The sequence below is a fragment of the Neurospora crassa genome, linkage group IV, assembly GCF_000182925.2.
Source record: "Neurospora crassa OR74A linkage group IV, whole genome shotgun sequence".
Lineage (NCBI taxonomy): Eukaryota > Fungi > Ascomycota > Sordariomycetes > Sordariales > Sordariaceae > Neurospora > Neurospora crassa.
Window position 1 is genome coordinate 1,186,209 of NC_026504.1, and position 23,996 is coordinate 1,210,204.

General features: G+C 51.7%; 6 protein-coding genes and 1 non-coding gene across 7 annotated transcripts; 4 read left to right on the forward strand and 3 right to left on the reverse strand.

Annotated features, from left to right (window-relative positions):
* Window positions 1–142: 142 nt before the first annotated feature.
* Window positions 143–1,272, forward strand: NCU07972 (hypothetical protein). The gene is made up of 4 exons (XM_957012.3): window positions 143–280; window positions 400–422; window positions 675–741; window positions 890–1,272. The coding sequence occupies exons 1-4, from the start codon at window positions 259–261 to the stop codon at window positions 982–984; spliced, it is 207 nt and encodes a 68-aa protein (XP_962105.1). The 5' UTR covers window positions 143–258; the 3' UTR covers window positions 985–1,272.
* NCU07971 (DUF221 domain-containing protein) lies at window positions 1,273–6,218 on the reverse strand. Its single transcript, XM_957011.3, has 3 exons — window positions 5,172–6,218; window positions 4,530–5,069; window positions 1,273–4,471 (listed from the first exon to the last, which is right to left on the reverse strand). The coding sequence occupies exons 1-3, from the start codon at window positions 5,265–5,267 to the stop codon at window positions 1,895–1,897; spliced, it is 3,213 nt and encodes a 1,070-aa protein (XP_962104.3). The 5' UTR covers window positions 5,268–6,218; the 3' UTR covers window positions 1,273–1,894.
* A 354-nt stretch (window positions 6,219–6,572) lies between these two features.
* Window positions 6,573–7,994, forward strand: NCU14090. The gene is made up of 2 exons (XR_897880.1): window positions 6,573–7,231; window positions 7,692–7,994. It is a non-coding gene; the product is annotated as a ncrg174 (non-coding RNA).
* Window positions 7,995–8,466: 472 nt separating this feature from the next.
* On the reverse strand, window positions 8,467–10,383 carry NCU07970 (hypothetical protein; the record flags this gene model as incomplete). The annotated part of the gene is made up of 1 exon (XM_957010.1): window positions 8,467–10,383. The coding sequence occupies one exon, from the start codon at window positions 10,381–10,383 to the stop codon at window positions 8,467–8,469; it is 1,917 nt and encodes a 638-aa protein (XP_962103.1).
* Window positions 10,384–11,989: 1,606 nt separating this feature from the next.
* Window positions 11,990–14,437, forward strand: NCU07969 (hypothetical protein; the record flags this gene model as incomplete). Its single annotated transcript, XM_957009.1, has 1 exon — window positions 11,990–14,437. One exon carries the CDS (start codon window positions 11,990–11,992, stop codon window positions 14,435–14,437), a length of 2,448 nt encoding a protein of 815 aa, XP_962102.1.
* A 1,505-nt stretch (window positions 14,438–15,942) lies between these two features.
* On the reverse strand, window positions 15,943–17,855 carry NCU07967 (hypothetical protein). The gene is made up of 2 exons (XM_957007.2): window positions 17,598–17,855; window positions 15,943–17,221 (listed from the first exon to the last, which is right to left on the reverse strand). The coding sequence occupies exons 1-2, from the start codon at window positions 17,617–17,619 to the stop codon at window positions 16,209–16,211; spliced, it is 1,035 nt and encodes a 344-aa protein (XP_962100.2). The 5' UTR covers window positions 17,620–17,855; the 3' UTR covers window positions 15,943–16,208.
* Window positions 17,856–20,071: 2,216 nt separating this feature from the next.
* NCU07966 (calcium-transporting ATPase 3) lies at window positions 20,072–23,955 on the forward strand (the record flags this gene model as incomplete). The annotated part of the gene is made up of 3 exons (XM_957006.2): window positions 20,072–20,278; window positions 20,349–20,548; window positions 20,615–23,955. 3 exons carry the CDS (start codon window positions 20,072–20,074, stop codon window positions 23,535–23,537), a joined length of 3,330 nt encoding a protein of 1,109 aa, XP_962099.1. The 3' UTR covers window positions 23,538–23,955.
* Between the last annotated feature and the right edge of the window lie 41 nt (window positions 23,956–23,996).

The following is a 23,996-nucleotide window of genomic DNA, read 5'->3' on the forward strand; positions in this document are numbered from 1 at the left end:
CCCCTGCAGTGCTTCACTGTTAGCGCCAAACGTGGCCGAAGTTCAGCCGTGCCACCGCCCAGTCGCAAGGGTGCCTTTGCTGTTCTAGCCTTTCTTATCGGCGGCCGCTTTCACCTGCTGATCGGTGGGGCCCTTTGTCTTTCTCGCCTGAAGCCATTTCCCCAAATCGCCAATTCTTCTCTTTTTATGTTGTCGCAGAACCTGACGTCCCACCAACAACACCGTCTCTACTCTTTATACCAACCGTAAACCGACAAAATGGGTGGCGCTGACAGAGCTGGTATGTTTTCTGCCTAGTCACTTATTCGTTGTCGCTCGCTGTGCTGTGCGACGGCGCTTACAATGGGGGATCAACGAAAATCTGGTGATAGCCTCATGCTGACAATATATCCTCTTTAGGTGGCAAGGCCAAGCCCCTCAAGGTGCGTTTCTCTATGCATCGATTCAATATGGCGTGTTACGGGCGAGAGCGACGACGACACTTGGTATCGCTGAGCCACGACTACTGGAGGGATTAATCACTGGCTGGCGGCCCTTTGCGGACATTCACCACAGCAGTCGCGAAACCCTTCCCCATGGTGTTCAACCCTCCATAGTAGTCGCCGCCTAGCTTCGCGGAAACACCAAAAACCTCAATGACGCAGAATCCAAGACTGACTCTGGTTTGCGAACAGGCTCCCAAGAAGGACAAGAAGGAGCTCGACGAGGATGACAAGGCTTTCCTCGAGAAAAAGAGAGCCGGTACGCATCTCCCTCCCCTACACCACGGACTTGCATTGCACCACCATATCACGCATTACACCGTCTACACGACCATAAAAGCCCCAAAACCGGTGAACAAATAAACAAAGAAACACACGAAACTAACATTTCACCCCCCCGACAACAGAGGAGAAGGCCCGCAAGGATCTCGCCGCCAAGGCCGGCGGCAAGGGTCCCCTCAACACCGGTGCCCAGGGCATCAAGAAGTCCGGCAAGAAGTAAATAAAATCCATCTTTGGATTATACTACGAACCGAACCGGCTACACAATCGGAACGGACGGATAAGATGCATGGATGGACGGACATGGAGGAGTATAAAGGAAAGTGCAGCAGTATCGCACAACGGCGTTTTTACAGAGCAAAAGGTTTACTGGATATTTTATGCGTGCCTTCCAGAACGCAGTCTTCCGTTGATTGATGAATTAAAGCATGTAGCGAGGAGCTTCAAAAGATGGGAATACCAACATATGGGAATATACATGAATGGCACGTGCAATTTTGGACATGTCCACGCAATTGATCAATACGATGTTGGCGGTGTTAAGTGTTCACACTGAGAGGAACGACATGTTTTTGTTTTCCCCGCTCGATCCGGCCTTGATCCATCCTCTTTTCAGTTACGTAGAGGAACACTCAATGCCCATTCATGAACTACTATACAATCGGTACGCTATAAATAACGTGGCTGGCAAGACATACTGTATATATAGACGTCCTTTTGACGTCTTCCTGGGCCTGCTGCTCGTGTCTTTATGTGAAACAGGGAATTCATGATACAAGCACCAGCCCATCTGTGCCCTTGCCATTCAAAACCCAAACAACCCTTCTAGGGCCTAGCCAGATTCTGATTCTCGTAATCTATCATTTCACACACACCCGTATAAAACGCCGAAACAATGCTTGGTAAGGGGCCCAGAGTGCCCAAAAATGCAACTCGCCCGTCCCGTGTCTCCGTTAGTTCTCCTCGTCCCCAGGAGCTGAGGAAGCCAGCCGTTCATGCTCCGACTCGGCAGTCGTCTTCCGCACCCAAAACCTGAGAATATCCCTCTTCTTTCCCTTGTTCAACGTAGACAGCTCAACGACTTCGTTGACCGTCCTTCTCGGCTTTCCTCTTCCAGGGACACAGATCTTCTAATTCCCGCCCCATACACTATTCCCACCCCCGTTTCCATTCGCACCTCTACCTGGCGCGCCAGGCGGAGGTCCCTGCCTCCTATTACCCCTAAAATAGTCATACTGCATCGGGTCGTTCTGGCCCTGGTTGGGCTGGAAGTGAGAGCTTTGAATTGCATTAGGTGGCGTCTGCATCATGTCGTCGTCCGTTTGTGGCACGTTGCCATAACCATATCGAGAAGCACCCAGCACGCCTGGCGCGCGTGGGTTGGGGATGCTAAACCCGCCCAGTGCACCGCGAGACCTGGTGCTATCGAAACTCCTTTCCCGGTGCAGGCCATCGTCCGCAACTTCGAAACCTGCTGGTGTTGAAGTCGGCATACCTGCCGCGTTATAGACGAGGTTGCTCGAGCTGTCGTTGCCGTTGTCACCCATGTGATACAAGGGGCTCCGGCCTCGACCGGGCACTTCACTGGGACCTAGAATAGGTGGTGAATAGGGCGCCTGGTTATTGGACGAGTATTGTTGCGATGGAGACATGTATCCCCCAACATAAGCAGTGTTGCCCATATCAGACTGGTTCGAAAAGAATCTGCGGTTGTGGCTGAAGCCCATTCCTCCTACTGGTGTACCTGGTCGAGAATTGTTGTCGGATCCCGTAGCCATGGTTCCTGGTGTGTCTGGCCGGACGATATCAGATGCGCGTCCGAACAACTCGCCAGCACCATGGTCAGCAGCAAATTCGTCGCGATTCTTGTAGAATTCAAAGTCCAGTCGGGACTCCGGGACGACCTCGAACCCGGGCACAGCAGACGACAGTTTCCCAACCTTTCCAGAAGCCATACTGTCCAGGGCGTATGTGTCGCTATACCCGCTCACAGACATTGAGTCGCCAAGGCCTGCATCACGGCCATCGGATAGCCGACCTTGGTAAACGCTTGCCAGTATATTCTGAGCTTTGGCGTGTACCATGGGGGTAATCAGCGGCTTGTATAGGGCAGGGTGGCCGAAGCGCGAGGCAAGACGATCGTTTCTAGGGCCTTGTTCTTTTAGGCCGAAACCTTCCTCAGCATTGCGGTGCTTGATGATGCGTGTCGAGAAGTAGGTGATCTTGTTATCGTATATCCATGAGCAGACAAACTTGAAGATGATGATCAGAATTGGCAGCGGGACGACGGCGTACGCTTGGGTTTTGTACCCAAAGCCTCTTACCCACACTACAAGGAATACGATCAGGTGAGATAGCATCAGTCCAAAGAGGATGCGGTTGAACAAGATGCGCCAAAACATTCCTCCGCTCTCCGTCTTCGTGACAAAGACGTACATCAGCAGATACTTTTTGAGCGCAACGTCAATGGCGAAGTACATCCCTGCCGCCGGGAGAACAAGCGGCATAATGGGAGCGTAACAGAGGGCGGCGGTGGCGTAGAAAAGGAAATAATTGTAGTAGCTAGCGTAATCGAAAGGCGGCGGTGCCGTGAGCTCGATCAGCTCCCTGGGAGTCGGATTCGTGAACTTTCGCATGATAGAGCCGTAAATTAGCTTCCAAAGCTGTGACAGATCGATGGCAGCGCCTAGTTGACGCTGAATGAGCCAAACAACCCAAAAGGGCGATATCCCGCAAAGCGAGACGAAGACGGTGGTCCCAAAATCCGCATCAAGGATAGCTTGCCACGCGTCATCATCCGTGGCAGTGTTCTTGATCACCGTAGCCCCGAAAGACCAAAGAGCGCTGAACAGAGAGAACACAAAGAGATTGTTGAAGACGAAGAAGGAGTATAGTTTGGCGACAACGTGGCGTTCTCGACCGGTCTTGGTCATGTCGCCGGCCTTCATGGATAGCCGCCGGAAAATGATGGGGAGAACCATATAAACCAAGGAAGTCAAGGCTGGAGAAGCAATACCCTGTACAATGGCCCAAAAGTTTCTGTTCGTTTCCAGAGACTTCTGAAAGTCAGGCCAAACGCGTGCGAGATTGCTCAGGTTGACCAAGAAGATGGCGATCATGGCGTTGGGAGCAACCCATACCACGGTGAGAACAGTGATCCATAAATTGTTCCACAGTCTCCTCGTGGCACGAGAGGCTGAGCTGAGTGGCATGTTTTCCCAGACGATGTCGTTAGGCTTGGGAGCGAGAGTGACCCTTGCGCCTTGTGGTTTCTTGCTTCGGCAGAGATAGGCAATCGCATGCGCTTCGCTTATATCAGAATAAGACGCAAAGCCGTACGGCATGGAACCTCTCTTGTCTATCCGTTGGCGAACCTCCTTGATCTCAAGCTCCAGCAACTTGATTCGTTGCGTAAGATAGTCGATAGCATCCAGTTTCTTGTCCTTCGGATAGGTTGAGAATGAAGGGTCTTTCTTGGAGGGCCGGCATACTGGCCTAGTAACGGGGAGGTTCTTGGGGTCCTTGAGGTACTTGGCTAGCACCTGTTCCAGCTTCCGGACGGTCTTTTCGTGCTCCTCGATCAAGGTGGGCAAAATTTTGACGTCGCGTGCGACAGCAGTCCTCGAGAAGGATGAACTCGGTGCTACGCTATCAATGATTCGAGCGATACCTTCATCCGAAGTCAAATTTTTGGGGATATCGTACAACTGGTAGTTGTTTGGTTAGGACAAAGAAACAATGCGATGGGGGACGGGTGTAACATACCATGAGCGTACGGGCGTGGAGGCTCTGCTGGTACTCCTCGCTCCTGAGGTATTGGATCCTCAACTCACAAACCTTTCTATAGTTCCACCAGAGAAAGAAGCACACAATCAGGGTGGTCACCCAGGACATGACAACTGTGGCCCACTGCCACTGGTTCCACACGTTCATGGGCGTAACTTTTTGCAGCCAAGGCGACTCGGGTGCAGCATTCTTATACCAGTTTATGGGAATTTGAATGCAACAACACAGGACGGCTAGGCACAAAAAGATGTTACGACACATCCTGGTGAAGCGCATGAAGATGGTAGCGTCCATGCCAACCAGCCTCACCAAATCCTGCTCCGTAGTCGTCCACAGCGGCTTGATCCAGGAGAAGAAGCCCTTCCCGAGCTGGGGCGGGGCGTGCTTGTCGTCGGCATGTTTGAGTTTGGGTGCGTATACGACAGTGTTGAGTGGCCTAACCAGTGAGAAGCCCAAGGCGACGGCTACGGTGATGCTCACAGAAGAACCAAGGGCAGCGTAGATGGAGTTGGAAGAGAGCTGGGAGCGCAGTTACATCAGCAATCTGTAGGAACCAGTATAACGTGAAGACATAGTTTTCTTCTTCTTCTTTCTTTTTATGGATAGATGCACGACACCTACCTGGGCGGCAAAGGGATCCTGCAAAAGTTGGAGGAATTCACTGATGGGATCACGGCTTTGGAGCACGTTGGCATTCGTGCCCAGCATATCCACCATGTTGTTTCCCAGTAACGAGCCCAACCAGGGCGGTCAAAGCAGAAGTTGTGATCAGAGCGACAGCGATCGAGGGGAGAGGTGGGTTGTGGTTCGTCGGTATCTGCGTGTTAGCGTAGGCTGCCCGTGAGTCGTCTGGTCGGCAAAGCTCGAGTTGGGATGAACTAGTCTTCGTCCCACTGCTTTCCGTTGGTTCGGCGAATTCGAAAGACACCGGTATCGCCAAAGAACGATGTTTGTTGTTGTATGTAGGCGTTTGGTCGTATCGCAGAAGGCGTCGAATGCCGGTTGAAGGGGAACGTGACCGGCCCTGTTTCAAAGGCGTGTCGCGCAACCACAAACAAAGAGATCAGGACTCTCTTTGACGCCGACGATCAAAGAGAATGGTTTTGTTGTATGCTGTGCGCATAACAACTGGAACTGAACGATCGTCGTCGTGTGTAACTCGTGCCGGGGCACTCGGACTGAATAGGGTCAATAGGGAAAATGAGCACCACGATCTGGAACGAATGTGACGTATGGTGAATGCCAAGTCCCAGGGCTAACAAATTGGTTCAGAAAAATGCGTGGCCGACCGGGACCCTGCCGCCAGTGCTGAATAGGAGGAGGGAGAGCCCAGTCAGTTAAGCGAGAGGGGAGACAAGAGTCGGTATTAGTGAGGGTATTCTAGTAGGTTGCGCAGAGAGAGTAGTAAGGTCCTGAGGGTTCAGTTGTTGCTATGCTCGAGGGTTTGGTACAGTGGGAAAAAAACGAAGGTGGTGGTGGTGGTGGTGGTGGTGGTGGATGGATGGGATGGAGGAGTTGGTCAACCATGTCGATTGATCGATGGGGATAGGTGATGATATCAATTCGGCCACTTTTCTTGGGCACGCGTGTCGGAAGATCGCCAAAAGGATGATGGACAGCGACAGACAAAGTACAGGCAAGCATCAGGCAAGTGATAGCCAAACAATTGGGGATGGACGGGTTCTGGAAGGAGGGATGGACGGGCCAATGACTGCTTTTGCCCGTCTTTTGTGCATCAATCATGGGGACGCCGGGGAGGCTTCGGGGCCGCTGAGAGGCTCGTGTGGTGGTTCCTCCACCCTGCCCACATCCACATGCCGTTGGATCTGTGACCTCCCGTGGGGCCGGATTGTCAGATTGGCAGTGTGTGTTGCAGCAGCTGCCCGCAGTGTGCTAAGAATGGAACTTGGAACTCTGTTTCTGCTTCCTGTCCACCGGTCCCCAAATGGAGTTCTTCAGGGTCTTGACGCCGTCCCACGGGCATGTCTCGTTCACTCTCTTCAGTCACCTTTTCACTTACGCCCCACATCTTCACCCCATATTCAACGCTTGCTTTTTTGCAGACTTGAAGGTTTTACCTACTTTTTCCATCGTCCGTCTTCAAAGGGGTTCCTCTCTTGATCAAGGGATCCCGTCACGCTCATGTCGTTATTGGCTGCCCCTGACATGACATGATCCACCAAACGGGCAGCAAGGCGGCTCAAGAATGGACCTGGAATGGACACTTCATGACTCCAAGACCTCACCCAAGACTGGCCGCACCACAAGCTTGCCGTCCTGCCGTCGCCAGGCATGGAAGTGGAAGCTGGGGAGGGTTTTGGCATCAGCCTGTAACAAGCAGATGGGTCAATCTGGATCCAAGTTGGCCAATCACCGGCCAGACCACGGCTTGTCACAGGCTGTCAATTGGCCGCTGTCAAGGGTGTCGGTGTCCACTTGAGCATGTCAGCATGTCCCACCACATTCCATTCGCATGCTGAAAAAGGGCCATTTGGCTCGCGTCTATAGACAGAAATACGAGAGTTCGATGCCCTTTGACGATTTCGTACATGAAGATCCGACTCAGATCGCGATGCAACAAGCCTCTTCACTGTTCAGGTACCAATACAAGGTTACATATGCATACCTATGTACGAGACTGAACTTTTACAAGACCTTCCATCGGCTGCCTCCCTTTTAAGGTGTGTAGTCTATGCTTCTTTCCATTCTTCAAGTCTCGAACGTCTCCGCGTGGGACTTTATCCCCTACAAGATTGGTCGCCTCCACAAACAGTTCCTCAGGACATCAACAGAGACCCATCCCATCCCATCGAAGAGATCGGCGCAAATTAAGCAGGGTCGTTGACTCGTTTCGGCTTTAGTTCACGACCCGTAACCCCGGCACCTGCAATTGGTTTGAGCTTTCTGGGTCTGAATAATGGCATATACGAAGCTTCAGCACTTGTTCTCGGCCTACACGAAGGGCGACTATAGCCCCAACAAATATCTGATATCGTGGCCGTTTCATAAGACACTCTGATCAGAGCTAGGGATCGCTCTCACGACGGCGAAAACTCGTCAATTCCAGGTGTATTTACGTGGATGGAATACAAGTAAACGCACAGTCTTTGAGGTACCTATTACTGACCACATCCATCCTAGTGGTCGAGAGCCGATCCCCGTCAAGTTCGGGCTTAAGGGCCCTCCGGATCTCCATGTCCATCGCGACGGACTCAAGCGCTGCGTAGCGGATTGGGGGCGCTAGGGGCGGGCAGAAGATATACATTTCCGCCAGCTCCTCAGTGACAACCCTCGAGTAACTTCGAAACGACTTTGCGAAGTCGAAGTACAGGTTGGTAAAGATTTACCAACAGAATCTCATTTTTCTGTCGAAGTGGTATTTCAGCTAGCCGCTGGTTAATCTACCCCTACCTCGACTTGGAATGCTATGCATTGAGAAAAAGAGACAACGTCTTCCCCAATCCAGTGTGGTTGCGTACAGACAGTTTTCGGCCTATTAGTTGAAACCTCAGTGGCGATGTCCCACCCAGAGAAAATCAACCTTGGAGTTCGGTACGGACAGACCCATGAGGCCGCGTGGTAATTACGTATACCTCAAAAAAGCTCCAGCAACTCGATGTCAAGTTTGATTCATTCCAGTTGGAGCTACTCTATGGACCTCATATAGCACACCATTGCTTCCAGTTGGAGCCAGGAAAAGGAAGGCACATTTGTTCGCCTGTCCGTTCCTTCTTTCTATCATGAGTGGTGGTTGGTGATCATCGATATTGATTTACCCCTCGTTGATCGTTCCTGCCGTCAAGGGATGTAAACCTCCTCTTCTTCCCCTCTATGATATCAGCTAGAGACATGAAGAGAACTGAACTCTGCCCAACGTCCCTCGCCCAGTACTCTAATACTTACTAAACATCGGATATCAGAATCCCAAGTCAGTCAATCCAAGAACACCCCTGGAGCCAAGGTTCATCAAGCTACGTGCCGGGGGGAGGGTATAGTTCTCCCATTGTTTTGTTGCCAGCTCATCCGTCAAGTCCTGCTCATTCACCGGAGATTCATCGTCACTGGACACTGCATCCCCATCCATGAGTCCGTCCTTACGATCGAAATCCCTTTCGGGGCCCCCAAATGCATTGATATTGAAAGCATTTCCTGCCCCTAATGATGCAGAAGATGCGCCCGGACTCAAATTGAATGCATTGAATACTTCCGCAGGTATCGGAGACGCGGCAGATGTTTTTGACCCTCGCTTCGCCTTCGCGGGTGTTTTCTTAGCTGTTTGCGGCAACTTAATTCCCTGCTTCCATTTGAAGAAGTTGTCAGGATCCCATTGCTGCTTCACGAGCCGCAGGTTCTTGGTATCATTGCCGTAGTACGTCCTCTCCGCGCCGGTGGCTGACGACAGAACTTCGTCGGGAAAATTGATGAAGGCAGCGCGCGACATGATGGAAAACGGCCTCAACTTATTCTTGAAGGCTTTCAAGAAGTCCCTCATTTCCCCTTCCATCCACTTTTCTTTCCAATCTAGCATGATATATGTCTGGTAGACACCATCACGCCAGCGGAAGGCGGAGGCTGAACGATCCTTTCTGCTCGCTTTCCCGCCAGAGTGTATCCAAGTGACTTGCAAAAGACCTGATTCACCCGCGAACCGGCTCCTGAATACGGCCATCTCTTCCCGGATGATTGACGTGATCTTCTTGATCCTCTCGAGGTCGTTCTTGAACACAAACGAGGAGTAAAGCTTGAAGGTTGGGTCGGTTGGGAAAGCCTTGATGGTTTCTTCTGACCACTGGGAAACAAGTGTTTCATGAAGGAAACGGGTTGACTTCTCTGACATGGATCGCCGCGTAAGTTGTTCTGCTAACTTTCCACCTCCGTTCTCCGCCTTGTCAGCACCAAGTTTGTCGGCAATGAGCTTTTCGAAATCCTCCTTGGTACCGTCGTAATAAACAAGGAAGCGAACAGCCAGTTCGCTGCTTGTCTCCTTGAGATCGCAGATCCAGGACGTGTCAATGGTAACCTGATCTGGCCATCTGGTCGCATAGAAACCGTTCATCGTGTCCATAAACTTATCCATAAGTTTGTCTTTGGTCTTGTTCGAGCGTTCTTTATCGGATTTGGGAAACCAGGTGTACCTCCCAGCTACCACAGACCCATTCTTGTTGCTCAGCTTTTGCAAATACATCTTGAACTCGACCACGACACCGAAATTGCCGCCCCCCGCCCCGCAGAGGGCCCAGAACAGTTTCCCCTCTGGTGAGTCGGGATTGTCGGTGTCTTTGACAGTGACCTTTTTGCCGTCAGCGGTGACAATGGTGATTTCCTTCAGTGTGTCACAGCCCATCCCGAAGCTCCTCGTGAACGGACCGAGACCGCCGCCCAAGAGGAAACCACCCACACCTACAGTGGGACACCGTCCGCCATTGATGATGAAGCCATTCATGCGATTGTTGACAAGTTGCTTGTAGACATGACCCCACTGGGCACCGCCCTGTAACGTAACGGTATTGGACTGTACGTCAATCTCGACGCGATTCATATTCAGCAAGTCCAACGAGATGCCTTTGTCAGTGGTCGAAAACCCTGCATAAGAATGGCCGCCGCACTTGATTGTGATAGGGACGCCCCTGTCCTTGGCCTCCTTGACAATGGTCTGAACATGATCCACATTCTTGGGCTGGACAACGCAGAGCGGTCTCGTGAAGCGGTAGAGGAGATTTGCATTCGCAACGGAGCGCTCATACTCGGTCTCGCCGGGCAGGAATACGGGAATTTTCTTCTTTTTGAGCTCCTCAATGACAAATTCCCCTGCCATTCTCTCGATTCCTGCCATTTTTTGGCGTCTCAGTTGCGTTGGTAACCTTACTTTCACCATGTTAGCGATGGAAACATAAGGGGCCAGTCCAGGTAGTCAAGGGCCGATAACTTACAAACAAAAATTCAGTGAAGTCTTATTCGTTTGGCGCTTGCAGTTTGAGTGTCAGATTTCGCGATGCGCAAGTGTCTTGCATGTGTCGTGTCTGTGAACAGTCGCCAACACTCAACGTATTTGCCATTCAAAGGTTACTTGTAGATATTTACTCACCAACACCTACCTAGGTAGTGTAGTCTAGAGGTGCCTTGTAGACATTGGCTGGCAAGCCAGGTCTGGTATGATCAGGCCGCCATGCGTCCCTCAGCCTGGTCAGGTTGCCAATATCAGGCAGGCTGTGAAGCTCTCCAGGTTGCAATCACACTCACAGAACGTTTTTGGGATATTGTCCGGTGGTCCCAGCCAGCTGAAATTGGATTGTTCGGCCACATGGCGAATGATTGCCCCCTCAGGCGGCTCTGGAAGTGCCAAGTCAACGTAGAGGAGGTCGAGAAGACGAAACGCCACCGCCCCCCTCCCCCCCCTCCCCCTCGCTTGGGCAAAAATATGTTGAGGCTTTATTTGCATTTCACGATGTGGTAGGCGTCCTGAGCTGCAAGCCATGTGAGGGGGACATGGCCCCACGGGAGGGTTGCGGGACGAAACTCCTAATTATTGGTCCAGCATAGCGTTTTGCTGCGAGCCTCGCGGGTTGTCGTCGGATCCTTTCCTGCATGCAGCTGTTCGAGATGAGGGCATGCCTGAGGCGATCCAACGTGGATATGTATGTAGATCATCCGCAGCCTGATTTGGGCAGGAAGGATGTGGGAAGCCGATACATGTTAATTGGCTGCTGGTATTGGGGTGGTCAAGGTTGAGAGGGCGGATATTTGTGGCTGATGCTGGTCGAGAAATGGAAAGGGCTTCATTGTCATTCGTAAGGAAGGCACAAGCGGACCATTGAGAGCAAGTGATGCTGCCCAATTCAAAACAATCGCTCACTTTACCTTCACAACCACAGCAACCCCTCTTTTTGCTTTCACTCCACGCCAAATCAAGTTGACTTTGGGCGTGCGTCTACACTCTCTCAGCCTGCCTTTGACGTGCGTCTGCACTCTCGCAGCCTGCCTCGAGAACCTCAACCGGCAACATCTGGCTGGCCAGAACTGCTCAATCCTCTACCTGACATGAAGATATGGGCATCAATGGACTGCTCGGCATGCCTGAAACCGCAATCAGCCGAGCTTGGTATCTCTGCCCTCTTGCCACGTCAACGGCACACGTGGGCTCTCAAAAAAACCCATCACATGAACACTGACAGAGCCTTGTAGTCCAGAAGACTGACGATGCCGTCCAACAAAGACTTTGCGAGTTCGTTGTGTTTTGAGGGCATGAACTTTGGGACACATCTCTTATCAAATACAAGAAGGGAGCAGAGCTTCCGCATTCTTGCCCTTCTCATATGTGTCTACATTCAGCCAGCTCCTAGGTACCTCTAGTTTGGAGCCATAATCCAGAAACTGGTTACCTGACCCCAGCCCTTATCTACAACTTCAACTTCCATACGCAACTGTCGCCGGGTTCCATCATGGCCACAAAGAGTTCCCGCCCGCCACCCACCACCATATACCGCACTCGCACCACACGTGCCGAGATCAAGTCGGCCGCGGACCTGATGCTGCAAAATGCAATTGCTCAAGCAGCCGCCCCTTCGCCAGCACCCGCCCTGGCCCCTGGGACGACCTTTTCGACGGCCTCCACCGCAATTAGCAGTCCTGATGATGTCCCAGATCCTTTCAAACCATTCTCCCAATCTGACGCCAGCAGTCTACTGCAAGAGTTAACTATCGATGAGCGTAAAGCGAGTGTCGCGATACCCCGACAATCCACGGCAGGAATGTTCAAGGCCGTCGTCTCCACCGATTTGCTCTTCCTCCTTGATACAACCAGGTCCATGGGTTCCTACATGGAAGCCGCCAAGCAGCAAGTCAGGAAAATTGTCGACGAGATTGGCAAGGCCTTTTTCAATGAGGCTGAGATCCGCATGGCCGTGGCATCATACAAGGACCACCAGTTCAGTCCAAATGTTCAGTTTCTCGACTTCACCACATCCGTTGATCAAGTACACTCCTTCCTTGCAGGCCTGAGCATTGCGCCATGGTATGGGGATCGCCCCGAAGATGTTCTCGGTGGAATTCAACAAGCGGTCAACGCTTCGTGGAAGAACCCAACCAGATGCATGATTCATATTGGGGACGCACCCTCGCATGGCCGCAACTTGCACGACATGAGCGACACGGCAGATCGCTTTCCCAACCCCGGCACCGAGCCACACGGCCTCACGTACGGGCCGCTGCTTAAGCAAATGATATCGAAACGTATCAACTACGTCTTCCTTCGAATCAATAATACCACGGATCGCATGGCATTCACATTTTCCAATGAGTATGCCGCGGCTTTGGCCGACACCACGCTACTCAAAACCAACAAGTACTACAGCACGTTGAGCACCAACGTCCAGCGCAATCCCTCGGGTGCTTTGATGTTCCGGGAGGTTGAATTAGGCATCACGCTCAGCGCGCTGCAGCGTCTCGTTGTCAATGCGGTTACGGCTTCAGCTACTCGCACAGCTACTCGCACGGCTTCCCGCATACGCAAGCCAGGGAACGACAGTTCGCCAGGTTCGAAACTTTCAGGCATCGGCGAGGAGGACGACGATGAGGACGATCAAGAGGATGCCAACGACCCGTCAGCTTTGCCAATCGAGACCGTCTCGCCACAGTGGGAAGAGTCAGATTGGTTCGAAGAGACGCTCAGCATGCAAGGCTTCTCACTGAATGTGAATCACGGCGCCAACACACTCAACGAGATGATGGAACGAGACAACAACGATGGGCTTAGCATGCTGATGCTTACTATTTACAAACGGAGACTGCCGTTTGCCAAAGGCAAACTTCGTATGGCCTCATATGCCCGCACAGTGTCATCTACCAATTCCTACGTGGCCAAGTCGTTTATCAAGAAAGCACCACAGATTGCTTACCTGGTTGAAGACATGCGGTGTCAAGCGCTGTGCAAAGCATTTGCTTTGGAGTTCAACGCTCTGCTGGTGGACAGTTCCAGACATTCAATCGACTTTATCGCGACGGCCTGCTTCAAGGGCAAGTCGGAGCTCAAGTCGGGCGATGAACTCATATCCATCGAGCCTTACATTGGCGTTGACTATGTCAAGTACAACACCAATGCCGGTTGGGTCAACGATTTTCAAGATCCGTCCAACGAAGCAGCGCAAGCTTTCTCTCACTTTACTTTTGAGCGTTCACGGGGAGCATTCCTGGCCAGTGACCTGCAAGGTGTTAACGGGCTGCTGACAGACCCTGTTATCCATACACGTGATGAGAACCGCTTCCCATTATCCAAAGCGAATCTCGGTGTTGATGGCTTCAAGTTTTTCTTTGCCACACATGAGTGCAACGATATCTGTCGAAAGTTGGGCCTTAAGAGCAGCCGCTTGATGATCACGTCCGGTAACTACGATTTTAGGAGTGATTGGCCCAGCTTACCCGACACGCTATGCTGCTCTAACAAGCTCTGTGGCAAGATTTTGCGCCGCGCAGACACCAGAGTGTCAGACAAATACCCAGGATACCAGTGGTGTGGGATGTGCTTTCCACAGTTAGAATCTACAACGGAAATGGAGGATTGTAGGGCGCCTGTCCCACACCACCAGTTTGCGTTGTCCAGATTTTTCCATGAGTCACAAGGGAAGAGGGCCCCGCGTATGTGCCCTGAACACGACAACGAGCAAAACAGGTTCAGCATGTTTATGGCCATACCCGCTACGCCGGCAATGCTGGGAGGCTGGGCCGGGGCCGGAGCCGGAGCCGGAGCCGGAACCGGGGGCGCCTTTTCAATGCTTAGCAGCATGGCAGCGCCCTCAAAGCCCGCCGCGTCCAAAACCACGCAGGCAGATGCGAGTCTTGTGGCGCTTTGGGACAAGCTGGCATCTGCAACTGTGAATTTGGGGGATGATTAGATCGTGTACCGTAAGCAGATACAAACATGATGATATGAATTTTATGCCTTGACTGATGGCATCGCAAATACCTCTAAACTTTATGCACCGTGACACTCATGTATTTATTTTGGCTCAAACCAAGTAGCTTCCCGAAGGTAAGAAGATCCCGCGAAGAGCCTGCGTGTGCTTGGGCGTGACAGTGTAGCAATCAAAGTCCTCTATCAAAAAAAAAAAAAAAAAAAAAAAAAAAAAAGAGAGAGAGAGAAAAACATAGCGGGAATTAGAACACTGTATATGACAACCATTGGTGCCATCCCAATCATAACTCAAGACCAAGAGAGGTGTTGTAGTTTGCGAGTGGTTCCCTCAACAATTTGCCTCGTAAAAAACAAAGATGTTACCCGAATTGCTGTAGCACATGTATACCTCTAGGACATGTCGGAGAAGACAGAACCCCTGGGCACCCACTGAAGAGAGCATCGAACAACAAACCAACACCGACGTATGAATCACTCCTACCAACGATCATGTGTCATCCATCATGTCAAAGAGCCGTCGATTTAATGACGAGTGACTACCTGCTAGCAATAGGTTAGGACGAGTAACATCCAGAAGAAGCCAGGCGTGACCGTTTACTTCCTTGAGACCGCAAATACACGCTTTGCTCTCTTTTCCATTTCTACTTGAACAAAGCTAGACTTCCACATATGACACCACCTGCAACGTACCACACATTATATATACGCACGACTTTCCTTTTCTTTTCTTTTCTTTTTTTTTTTCACCTCTCAAGTTCTTCTTTTCAAAATGTCTCATCCCTCGCGCAAACATTTTGGTGGAATACTTTCGTCTGGAAGACAGTTAGACCCTCGCTTGCGAAGTCTGTGGTAGACCTGCAGTTTAAGATATGGGAGGACAGAGACCGAGAAGCCACGAGTACTCGAGCAGTACCAATATGATTACGACTGTGACTACAAAGATGGATACCAAGATTGATATGACGGAAACAGGGAGCCATATAACGACTATAGGGGGTAAGAGGTGAGCTTTCGGGCGTTGGTTATTGTGCCGGAAAAAAATAAAAAAAAATAAAAAAAAAATTAAAGAAAAATTAAGGTCAATTTTGTTACTGTCTCGAGACTGGACTCTGTTGTTGTTTTGACACCAAACGAGCTGAGTAAGGAAGAGAAGACATGTTACATGCATTGTCACAGAGACTTTACATACTAATAACTGTTGCCTACACATGAAAGTACCAGAGGAAGTCCTCATTGGAGGTTTCCACATGAACATGAACAGGATGCAAGGTGGAAAGAATGGGTGAGTGGCCCAGCCATCATCCGGATCTCGCTTGTCCAACGGAAAGCACTAACCTGTAAATACACTACTATATCATCCCTTCTCCTCGAAAATAGCTTGAAAGATCAAAGCCTGAAAAGAAGTCAAATTTTTTTAAATTTTTTTAATAATTTTTTTTTTTTAGGAAATGTTGAAAAAATTAAGAAAAAATAAAATTAGAAATACCAGTGTTGCAATAACTTATTGATTATACCATATCCAAGTAAGCTTCGTACACCATATCCAGAAAATACCAAGTGCCCTAGGCCAACCTGCGATGCTTCCGCCATACCCTATACCTTTTCCATGTAGCCAAAAGATACGCCTAATCACTGTTTCCCACTTGCACTACATCATCGTACAAATTAACCAAAAATCCCATTACCTCACATTTTGTGTATCTCGCTTCCTCCTCATATCAACCCTTGGACAAACAGCACAGAACCTATAATCAAGGAGGCCCCTGACTCCTCGTTTTTCTTTGCGTCATCCCCACAGGCTTCAATATCTTTCTTGCCGCCTTATCAGCCTTGGCCGCTTCCGTCTTCTTGGGTCTTCCCGGGGCCCTCTTCACCGGTGATGCTGCACCATCAGCGCCGACGCCATTACCATTCGCCTGCTCAGTCTTGGCCTTCTTCGCATCATGTTTCTCCGCCTCGTTTTCATCATAGTCCTCCTCGAAATCGTCCGCCTTTCTCTTTTTACTAGCAGCAAGGGCAGGGGCAGGGGCAGGGGCAGGGGCAGGAGCAGGAGCAGCCTTGGCGTCTTCCTTGGCTGGTGCGGTTTCCGAGGGAATGGTCTTGGTCTCCTTATCGCCCTCGTTATCCTTCTTTGTTGCGTCAGTTACTCCGTTCGTGTCATTCTCTCCCAATGGCGCAGCGGCCGCCGCTTCATCGGGTTTGGTCACCGCAGCCTCCTTTTCTTCGTTGACTTTCTTCTCGGTCTTGTCTTCGGTTGACTCCTTCTTGGCAGCCTTGTCTGGGTCCGGAGCCTTCATCCCCATAGACGAGCCCGTCCCGGGACCCTCGCAGTCATCATCTCCCGAGATGTACTCTTCTATCAACGACTCCGGCACGCCGTCCATGGGAGGCACGGCATCATCGCGAGGGTTGTCGTGGTATTTTTCGGGAGACGGGTCGAAGATAGTGTGCGTCGGGGCGGAGGGAGTGGCGGACTCGAGGCCATGGAACTCGGAGCCAGCAGCGGTGGGCTGTAGAGCCATCTTTTGGGAGACAACCTCGTCTACGGTGGGGAAGCTTTTGGGTTTCTCGGCATCCTTCTTGTCGTCGGGATGAGCGTCGGTAGCGGGCTTGAGATTGTCGGTTGCCGCAGAAGGCTTACTTTCGGCGGTGGTGGTGGCGGCTTCCTTTTCCATTGGGACGGGGCCGGGGGCTGAGGCGGAACCGGTGTCGTCTGGCTTGGTGGTGGCGGTGGTGGTGGAGGGAACGGTGGGTTGTTGCTCAACTGTGTGAAGAACGCCAAGAGGAAGGAGGCGAGGTGTCAGTTTGACTGTAATTTTGTGTGAGGGGGCAATTCGGGGGGTTTGATTGATAATCTGCTTCGGATGGGCAATGGTAAATCGAATGCTGATGTTGATGTTGGATAGGTGGTTGTTGTCAAGGGCGAGGGTGGTGGTGAAGGGCGATGATATCGCGCGGGCGAATCAGAAGAGGAGCGCACAAGAGTTCGCCAATGCGCTCTGTGTAACGAGTAAGATGGCGCGAAACCGTGTAGATCCGTTTCTTCGATCAAGAACTCCAACGACCAGTCTGAAGCCTAGATCCAATTGCTCTTATGCAGAGGATATCGTGCTCGTGTCGCGAGGGCATTTCCAACTCACCTTCGTTGACTGGAGCGGACATTGTGATGGTTGAACGGCGGCGATGACGTAGTTCGGGAGGATACCGCGTAGACAGTAACAGTGGGTGCGCTGTGCGATTTGAGTGGTAGAGGGAAGGCTTGGGCGGGTCTAGATTCTGGGGAAATGCGCAGGGGTGCGTTCGACGTTGAGATGTTATGATAACAACTAAATGGTGATAGTGTAGTCGATGATGAACAGTAGGCAAAAGCGATGGATGATTGCTAGGTGGGAGATGAGTGTCTTCCAAGTCCAAGATGGAATTCAGTTGCAGGAGCAAGGTGAAGACAGTTCGTGGTGCCGTGGTCAGGAACAGAAAGATGGACCAGGACCGCGGTGGCTTCCAGGGTTCCCGTTGTGGGCTGGTGATGTGCACTGATCAACTGCGAGATCCCCCCATTCATTCATTCAAGGCAGTTGACGAATCAGAGGACCAGAATGGCCGGAACATCACCAGGCCCGGGAGCTAGTTGCTAGGTACCTATTCAAAGTCCACATGCTTTTGCCTACTTGGGCTGGGTTGTGTTTGGAAGCATTTATCACCACCACAAACCGACGTTACCTACTGCAGTGGAGAACTGGACCCCTCAACCCTCCCCAGTTACGCAATGGGAGAATGGACCAGTGTCTAGACCACTACAGCACTTATCCGTTACCACTACCTACTATCTACACTACACCTCTGCAGGCATCAAAAGGTTAGCGCGATACAGCCACTGTACAATGATAGTGAGATTAGAGGTGTGAAAACCGCATAATTTTTTGTATGGGAAATAAAGTTATCGCCACTTTGTCATTCACTGCGCTAACCTTTTAGTGTGAATGCCTGCAGAGGTGTACGCTACCTACACATCCAACGGCTTCGTTACGGCTTTATCTTCCAAGCGACAATTGGGGAATACGCGATATTCCTGCACATCTGATAAACCTATAACCGCGGTTGCCGATTGTATAGGTAGATAATGTGATCGATGTTTGGATCAGACATCAGATTCAGAAAAGCAAAGCATCCCTACAAAATCTGAGCCTCATCACCCAGGGCCAAGTTGAAGCACTTACATATAGAGAAGGCTATAAGCCTTGGATGTCTCAAACTTGAAACTGGACCACACTAGCTTCCCGACCACCACCATCAATAACTCAAAGTTGAGTGTTCGTCCTCCATCCACTATATGTGACTCATCACACGGGTCTCAGAGCACTTGTTCAGAATTCCTTATGTTGTCTGTGATGTCGTCTTGCTCGTTCTTCTATCGGTGTTTACTCCACAAGGTACACGTGTACATGTGAAGTTCGACAGTTGCCCCCGGCCGCCTATTAACCTTACCCCAACCCCGCGATTCCACCTGCCAACCAAATACACTAGTTTCCATCCCATTGCGGCAGCCAAGCACAAGACCAAGATGGGCCAAGTCGGGCCAAGATAGGCGCCAAGAGAGATTCCCATCATCTTGATCGCCACGTGAAGCATTTCGTGGATGAGATCCTTCCGACAACACCAAGGGTCCTATCAAAAGGGGGCTGTGTACGTCCCTGGTCGGTTCTGGGCGTTCTCGGCCATCACATTCCATCGAATGGAGTTCCACCATGCGGCGCGGCTACCGTCGACTACAGGCACGGAAACCCCACTCTTGCGTGATATGCAGTTTAAGTAAACAAACAACCTCATGCTCTGTCCGGCCTTCCAGAACGTCAAGTCTATCACACCGTCCAAGTTGACGCCAAGCCTTGCTGCCAAGGCCCATTGCTTCTGAGAATATCTATGCCAATGCTCGGCCGCGATATGTTGGTCCTATCACAGCCGGTTGCGGGAGAGGCTTCTCTTTGTCGAGTGCCCGCACCTTTGGGAACTTCGAGACCATATCATCTGAAGTTGAGCTCATCGCGATCGCCACTCCCTTCCCGCCACTACAACAGGGTCTTATCAAGCCCAGCCCCGAAGCTCACTGGAGGAACTGCTCTGCCGCGCCCAAACCCTTCTTGGCCGGCTAGGATAAACTTCTTGGTGTTTGCTTGGCTGTCGTTATGCCCAGACATCTTGCTGCGAGGGTTGACGGGAGGGTGGTTGAAGATGTTGGAGAAACTGGACCCAGTTTGACGGCACTGGGGAATACCGATGGAGAAGCGGGCATGACGGCGATGCCCGCGTATGTACTTAAGAAAGTCATGTGCCCAACTTTTCAAGAACACTTGTTGATGTACCCCAAATTTCAACTTCCTGCCGCTCGGGAACAGGAACAGAAGAACCAACAATCCCAGCCTATAACTCTGCATTGCAGCAGACTGGTGCTCAGACCTCCAAGTTCCTGCAAAGACTCCTCGTCCTCCCAACGAGGCAACACATCTGTGAGCCGTCTCAGCTCAGACTGTAAACATCGATTTGTTGCGTTATCATCTCAACGACCTTGGCGACGACTCAGAGTCCTGTTCCAAACACCATCAACCCCCATGCCATAATGGCAGAACCCCAATACCCCAAACATCCTTTCCTTCTCTCTGTACCAGAGGTTGAGAAGGCCCTCGACACACATATCGACAATGGTCTCTCAACGAACCAGGTGCCGAAGCTGCAGGAGCAGTATGGCGAGAACGAGTTGGACGTAGGCAACACCATTGCCTGGTATACCATCTTCATCAGACAGCTATGCAATGCTATGGTTTTGGTTCGTACCCCATTCCCCAAGCCTCCAATGACGGGAGAGCTCAATGCTGACATCTGGACGTAAATTCTAGGTCCTGATTTTCGCCATGGCTCTGAGCTTTGGTGTCAAGGATTGGGTTGAGGCTGGAGTTCTCGCGGCTGTCATCATCCTCAATGTCGGAATCGGATTCTGGCAAGAATACCGCGCCGAGAAGAAGATGGACGCCCTTCGCGCCCTCTCCTCCCCCAGTGCTAGCGTACTCCGTGATGGCAAGACTTCTGTAATTCCAAAGTAAGTTGCCAAAATATCCGCCGACAGAAGAACTGAACGGCCCGCTGACTCATAACCGTACCACAGCGCTCAGGTAGTTCCCGGTGATATCATCCTTCTCAAGATGGGTGACACCGTCCCTGCCGATCTCCGCATCTTCGAGGCCATGAACCTGACCTGCGATGAGTCCTCGCTGACAGGCGAAGCCGAACCTGTCGAGAAGATCACGACCAATGACATTGTGGTTCCCGGCACCGAGAAGCCAGCACTCTCCGAAGGCGATCTTGGCATCGGTGATCGTATCAACATCGCATACGCTACCACCATCGTTCGTAAGGGCCGTGGTCGCGGAATCGTTATTGCAACTGGCATGAAGACCGAAGTTGGTAAGATTGCTGCTTCCACCAACAAGAAGCAACGCAAGGCAGGTAGGTCGATGAGCACCAAGCATGGCCACCTCCAGCCGGTCAAGGGCGCTGGCTTGCGTACGTGGGATTTCATCGGCAAGTTCCTCGGTTTGACCGAAGGCACGCCGCTTCAGATCAAGCTGTCCAAGCTTGCGTATATCCTGTTCTTTTGCGCAATCTTCCTGGCCATCATCGTCTTTGCCGTCAACAAGTTCAACATCCCCACGGAGGTTATTCTGTACGCCATTTCAACTGGTATTGCTATCATCCCGGAGTCCCTGGTTGCTGTCTTGACCATGACCATGGTCGTGGCCACTGCTGTTATGAGAAAGGCCAACGTGGTGGTTCGAGATCTCTCTGCTCTCGAGGCCCTCGGAGGCGTGACCAACATTTGCTCCGACAAAACGGGCACGCTAACACAGGGAGCCATGATCGTCAAAAAGGCATGGCTTCCCCCGTCCAGCGTTTACACCGTCCGCGATTCCACCAACCCCAACAACCCAACCGAGGGCAAAGTAACTTTCTCTCCGGATGACACCAAGGCGAAGAAGGAGGAAAAGGAACGTGACTACGACCAGGAGAGAACTACCCAGGCCATCAAGTTTGATGTACCGGAAGGTGAGAAGGAAAAGCCGATGCAGCCCAAGGCATCGGAGATGGATGCCGAGGTCACTCCCGACCTCAGGTTGTTCCTTCATGCGACCGCGCTCTGCAACCTCGCCACGGTCCGGTATGACGAAGAGGCTGAGGGCTGGAAGACCACCGGAGAACCCACGGAAATTGCCATTCAAGTTTTCGCCCACCGGTTTGACCACGGAAAGAAGTCCATCGAGGGCAAGGGCTGGAAGCAGGTTGCCGAGTTCCCCTTCGACAGCAGCATCAAGCGCATGTCAGTCGTCTACAATGCGCCCAAGGACAACGAGCTCGGGTATTCTCCCGAGAACAGCATCGTATTCACCAAGGGTGCCGTTGAGCGTGTCCTGGATCTGTGCTCCCACATTGGAACCGGCGACGCCCAGCAGCCCATGTCCGAAGAGGTTAGGGATCGCATTCTGGACCAGATGACTGACTTTGCCTCCCAAGGCCAACGTGTCCTTGCCGTGGCGTACAAGCCGTGGGATGGAGAGTACTCTGCTCCGGATGAAGCCCACAAAGGCGATGATTCCGTCCGTGCTCAAGTTGAGGACAACCTGGTACTGCTTGGTCTGGTCGGCATCTACGACCCGCCCCGCCGTGAGACGACTGGTTCCATCAGCACGTGCGCCGAAGCTGGCATCAAGGTTCACATGCTCACGGGAGACCACCCGGAGACGGCCAAAGCCATCGCTAGGGAAATCGGCATCATTCCTCGCAACCTTGGCGTGCTGCCGGCGGGCGTGGCTGAGAGTGCCGTCATGAAAGCCACTGATTTCGACAAGCTATCAGACGAAGAAATCGACAACCTACAAGAGCTCCCCCTGGTTATTGCTCGTTGCGCCCCTGAGACCAAGACGAAAATGATTGAGGCTTTGAGACGGAGGGGAGCCTTCATGGCCATGACGGGTGACGGTGTTAACGATGCGCCATCGCTCAGCAGAGCGGACGTTGGTATTGCCATGGGATCGGGTTCGGATGTTGCCAAGTCTGCCGCCAAAATCGTGCTGACTGATGACAAGTTCAACAGTATCGTTGCTGCTATTCAGGAGGGTCGCCGCATGTTTGAGAACATCCAAAAGTTTATCCTCCACTTGCTGAGCAGCAACGTCGGCGAAGTCATCTTGCTCATTGCCGGTCTCGGGTTCCGCGACCAGGACGGATTCTCCGTCTTCCCCATCTCGCCTCTTGCCATTCTGTGGATCAACATGGTCACCTCTTCCTTCCCGGCCTTCGGCTTGAGCAAAGAGCCCGCCTCTCGGGAAGTGATGAGGAAGCCCCCGCACGACCGCAAGAGGGGTGTGTTCTCGAACCAGATTCTGTGGGACATGATCGTGTACGGCATTCTTATGGGGACCTGCACGCTCATGACCTTTATCATTGTCGTCTACGGCAAGTACGGCGGAGATCTGGGCAAGGACTGCAACCGCGGATACAACGACACGTGCATCCCTGTGTTCCGAGCCCGAGCCGCCGTGTTCGCCCTGCTGACCTGGCTGATCCTGCTTAGCGCCTGGGAGTTCAAGAGCATCCGCCGAAGCATGTTCCGCCTCGACCCGGACAACCACAAGAAATTTGCCGTGTTTCACGACCTCTGGTCTAACAAGTTTTTGTTCTGGGCCGTATTGATCGGCCTCGTTAGTGTTTTCCCCACCGTTTACATCCCCGGCCTGAACAGGAACGTGTTCAAGCACACCGACATCAGCTGGGAGTGGGGCGTTATCATTGGCATGTCCATCGTGTATGTGGTTGGTATTGAGTGCTGGAAGGCCGTCAAGCGCCACACGGGCATCCTGGATGATCACAAGGTGCCCAAGAGCGCCTGGAGCCAGGGTGACGATGGCGGAAAGAGAGAGCGGACCATGAGTTTCTCACTTTCTAGGAGCTTCGGGAGAACCAAGAGCTTCTTGGCCAGGACCATGACTAGCTCGACGGCAGGAAACCCTGCTGCCGATGATCTACGGGTCTAAAGGGCGCATGTTGATGATGTCTCTTTTTGACCTTGTTGTGTTGATTTCGAGTTTTCTTTTGCTGTTGTCGTTGTGTTTGCGACAGATACCCGGCCTCGGCTCGACTTGCGAGCACCTGGCTAACCAGTGGATGCCTGACGTCGTGGTAGTTAGACATTGCTATGCATTTTTCCTTCTTCGTGTTTTTTTTTTTTTCTTTGGATAGTTTGAAGTTGACGAAGATGAGAGAAGACACAAATGAGGGGAGGATTAACGAGGGCTAAAAACGAGTGTATGAATTTTCCTTTGATGTGATTCAGCTTTGATACCACGACCTTCCGGGCCTTGTTGCTCTAAGGGTTATTTTTCTGTACATAGCGAAGAGGTGGTGAAGTGAGGATATTTCATGTCGTGCTTCAAAATTAAACGAGTCGTCCAAAAACATTGGAGCTTCCGTTCGTTGTGATCTTGATATAGCCG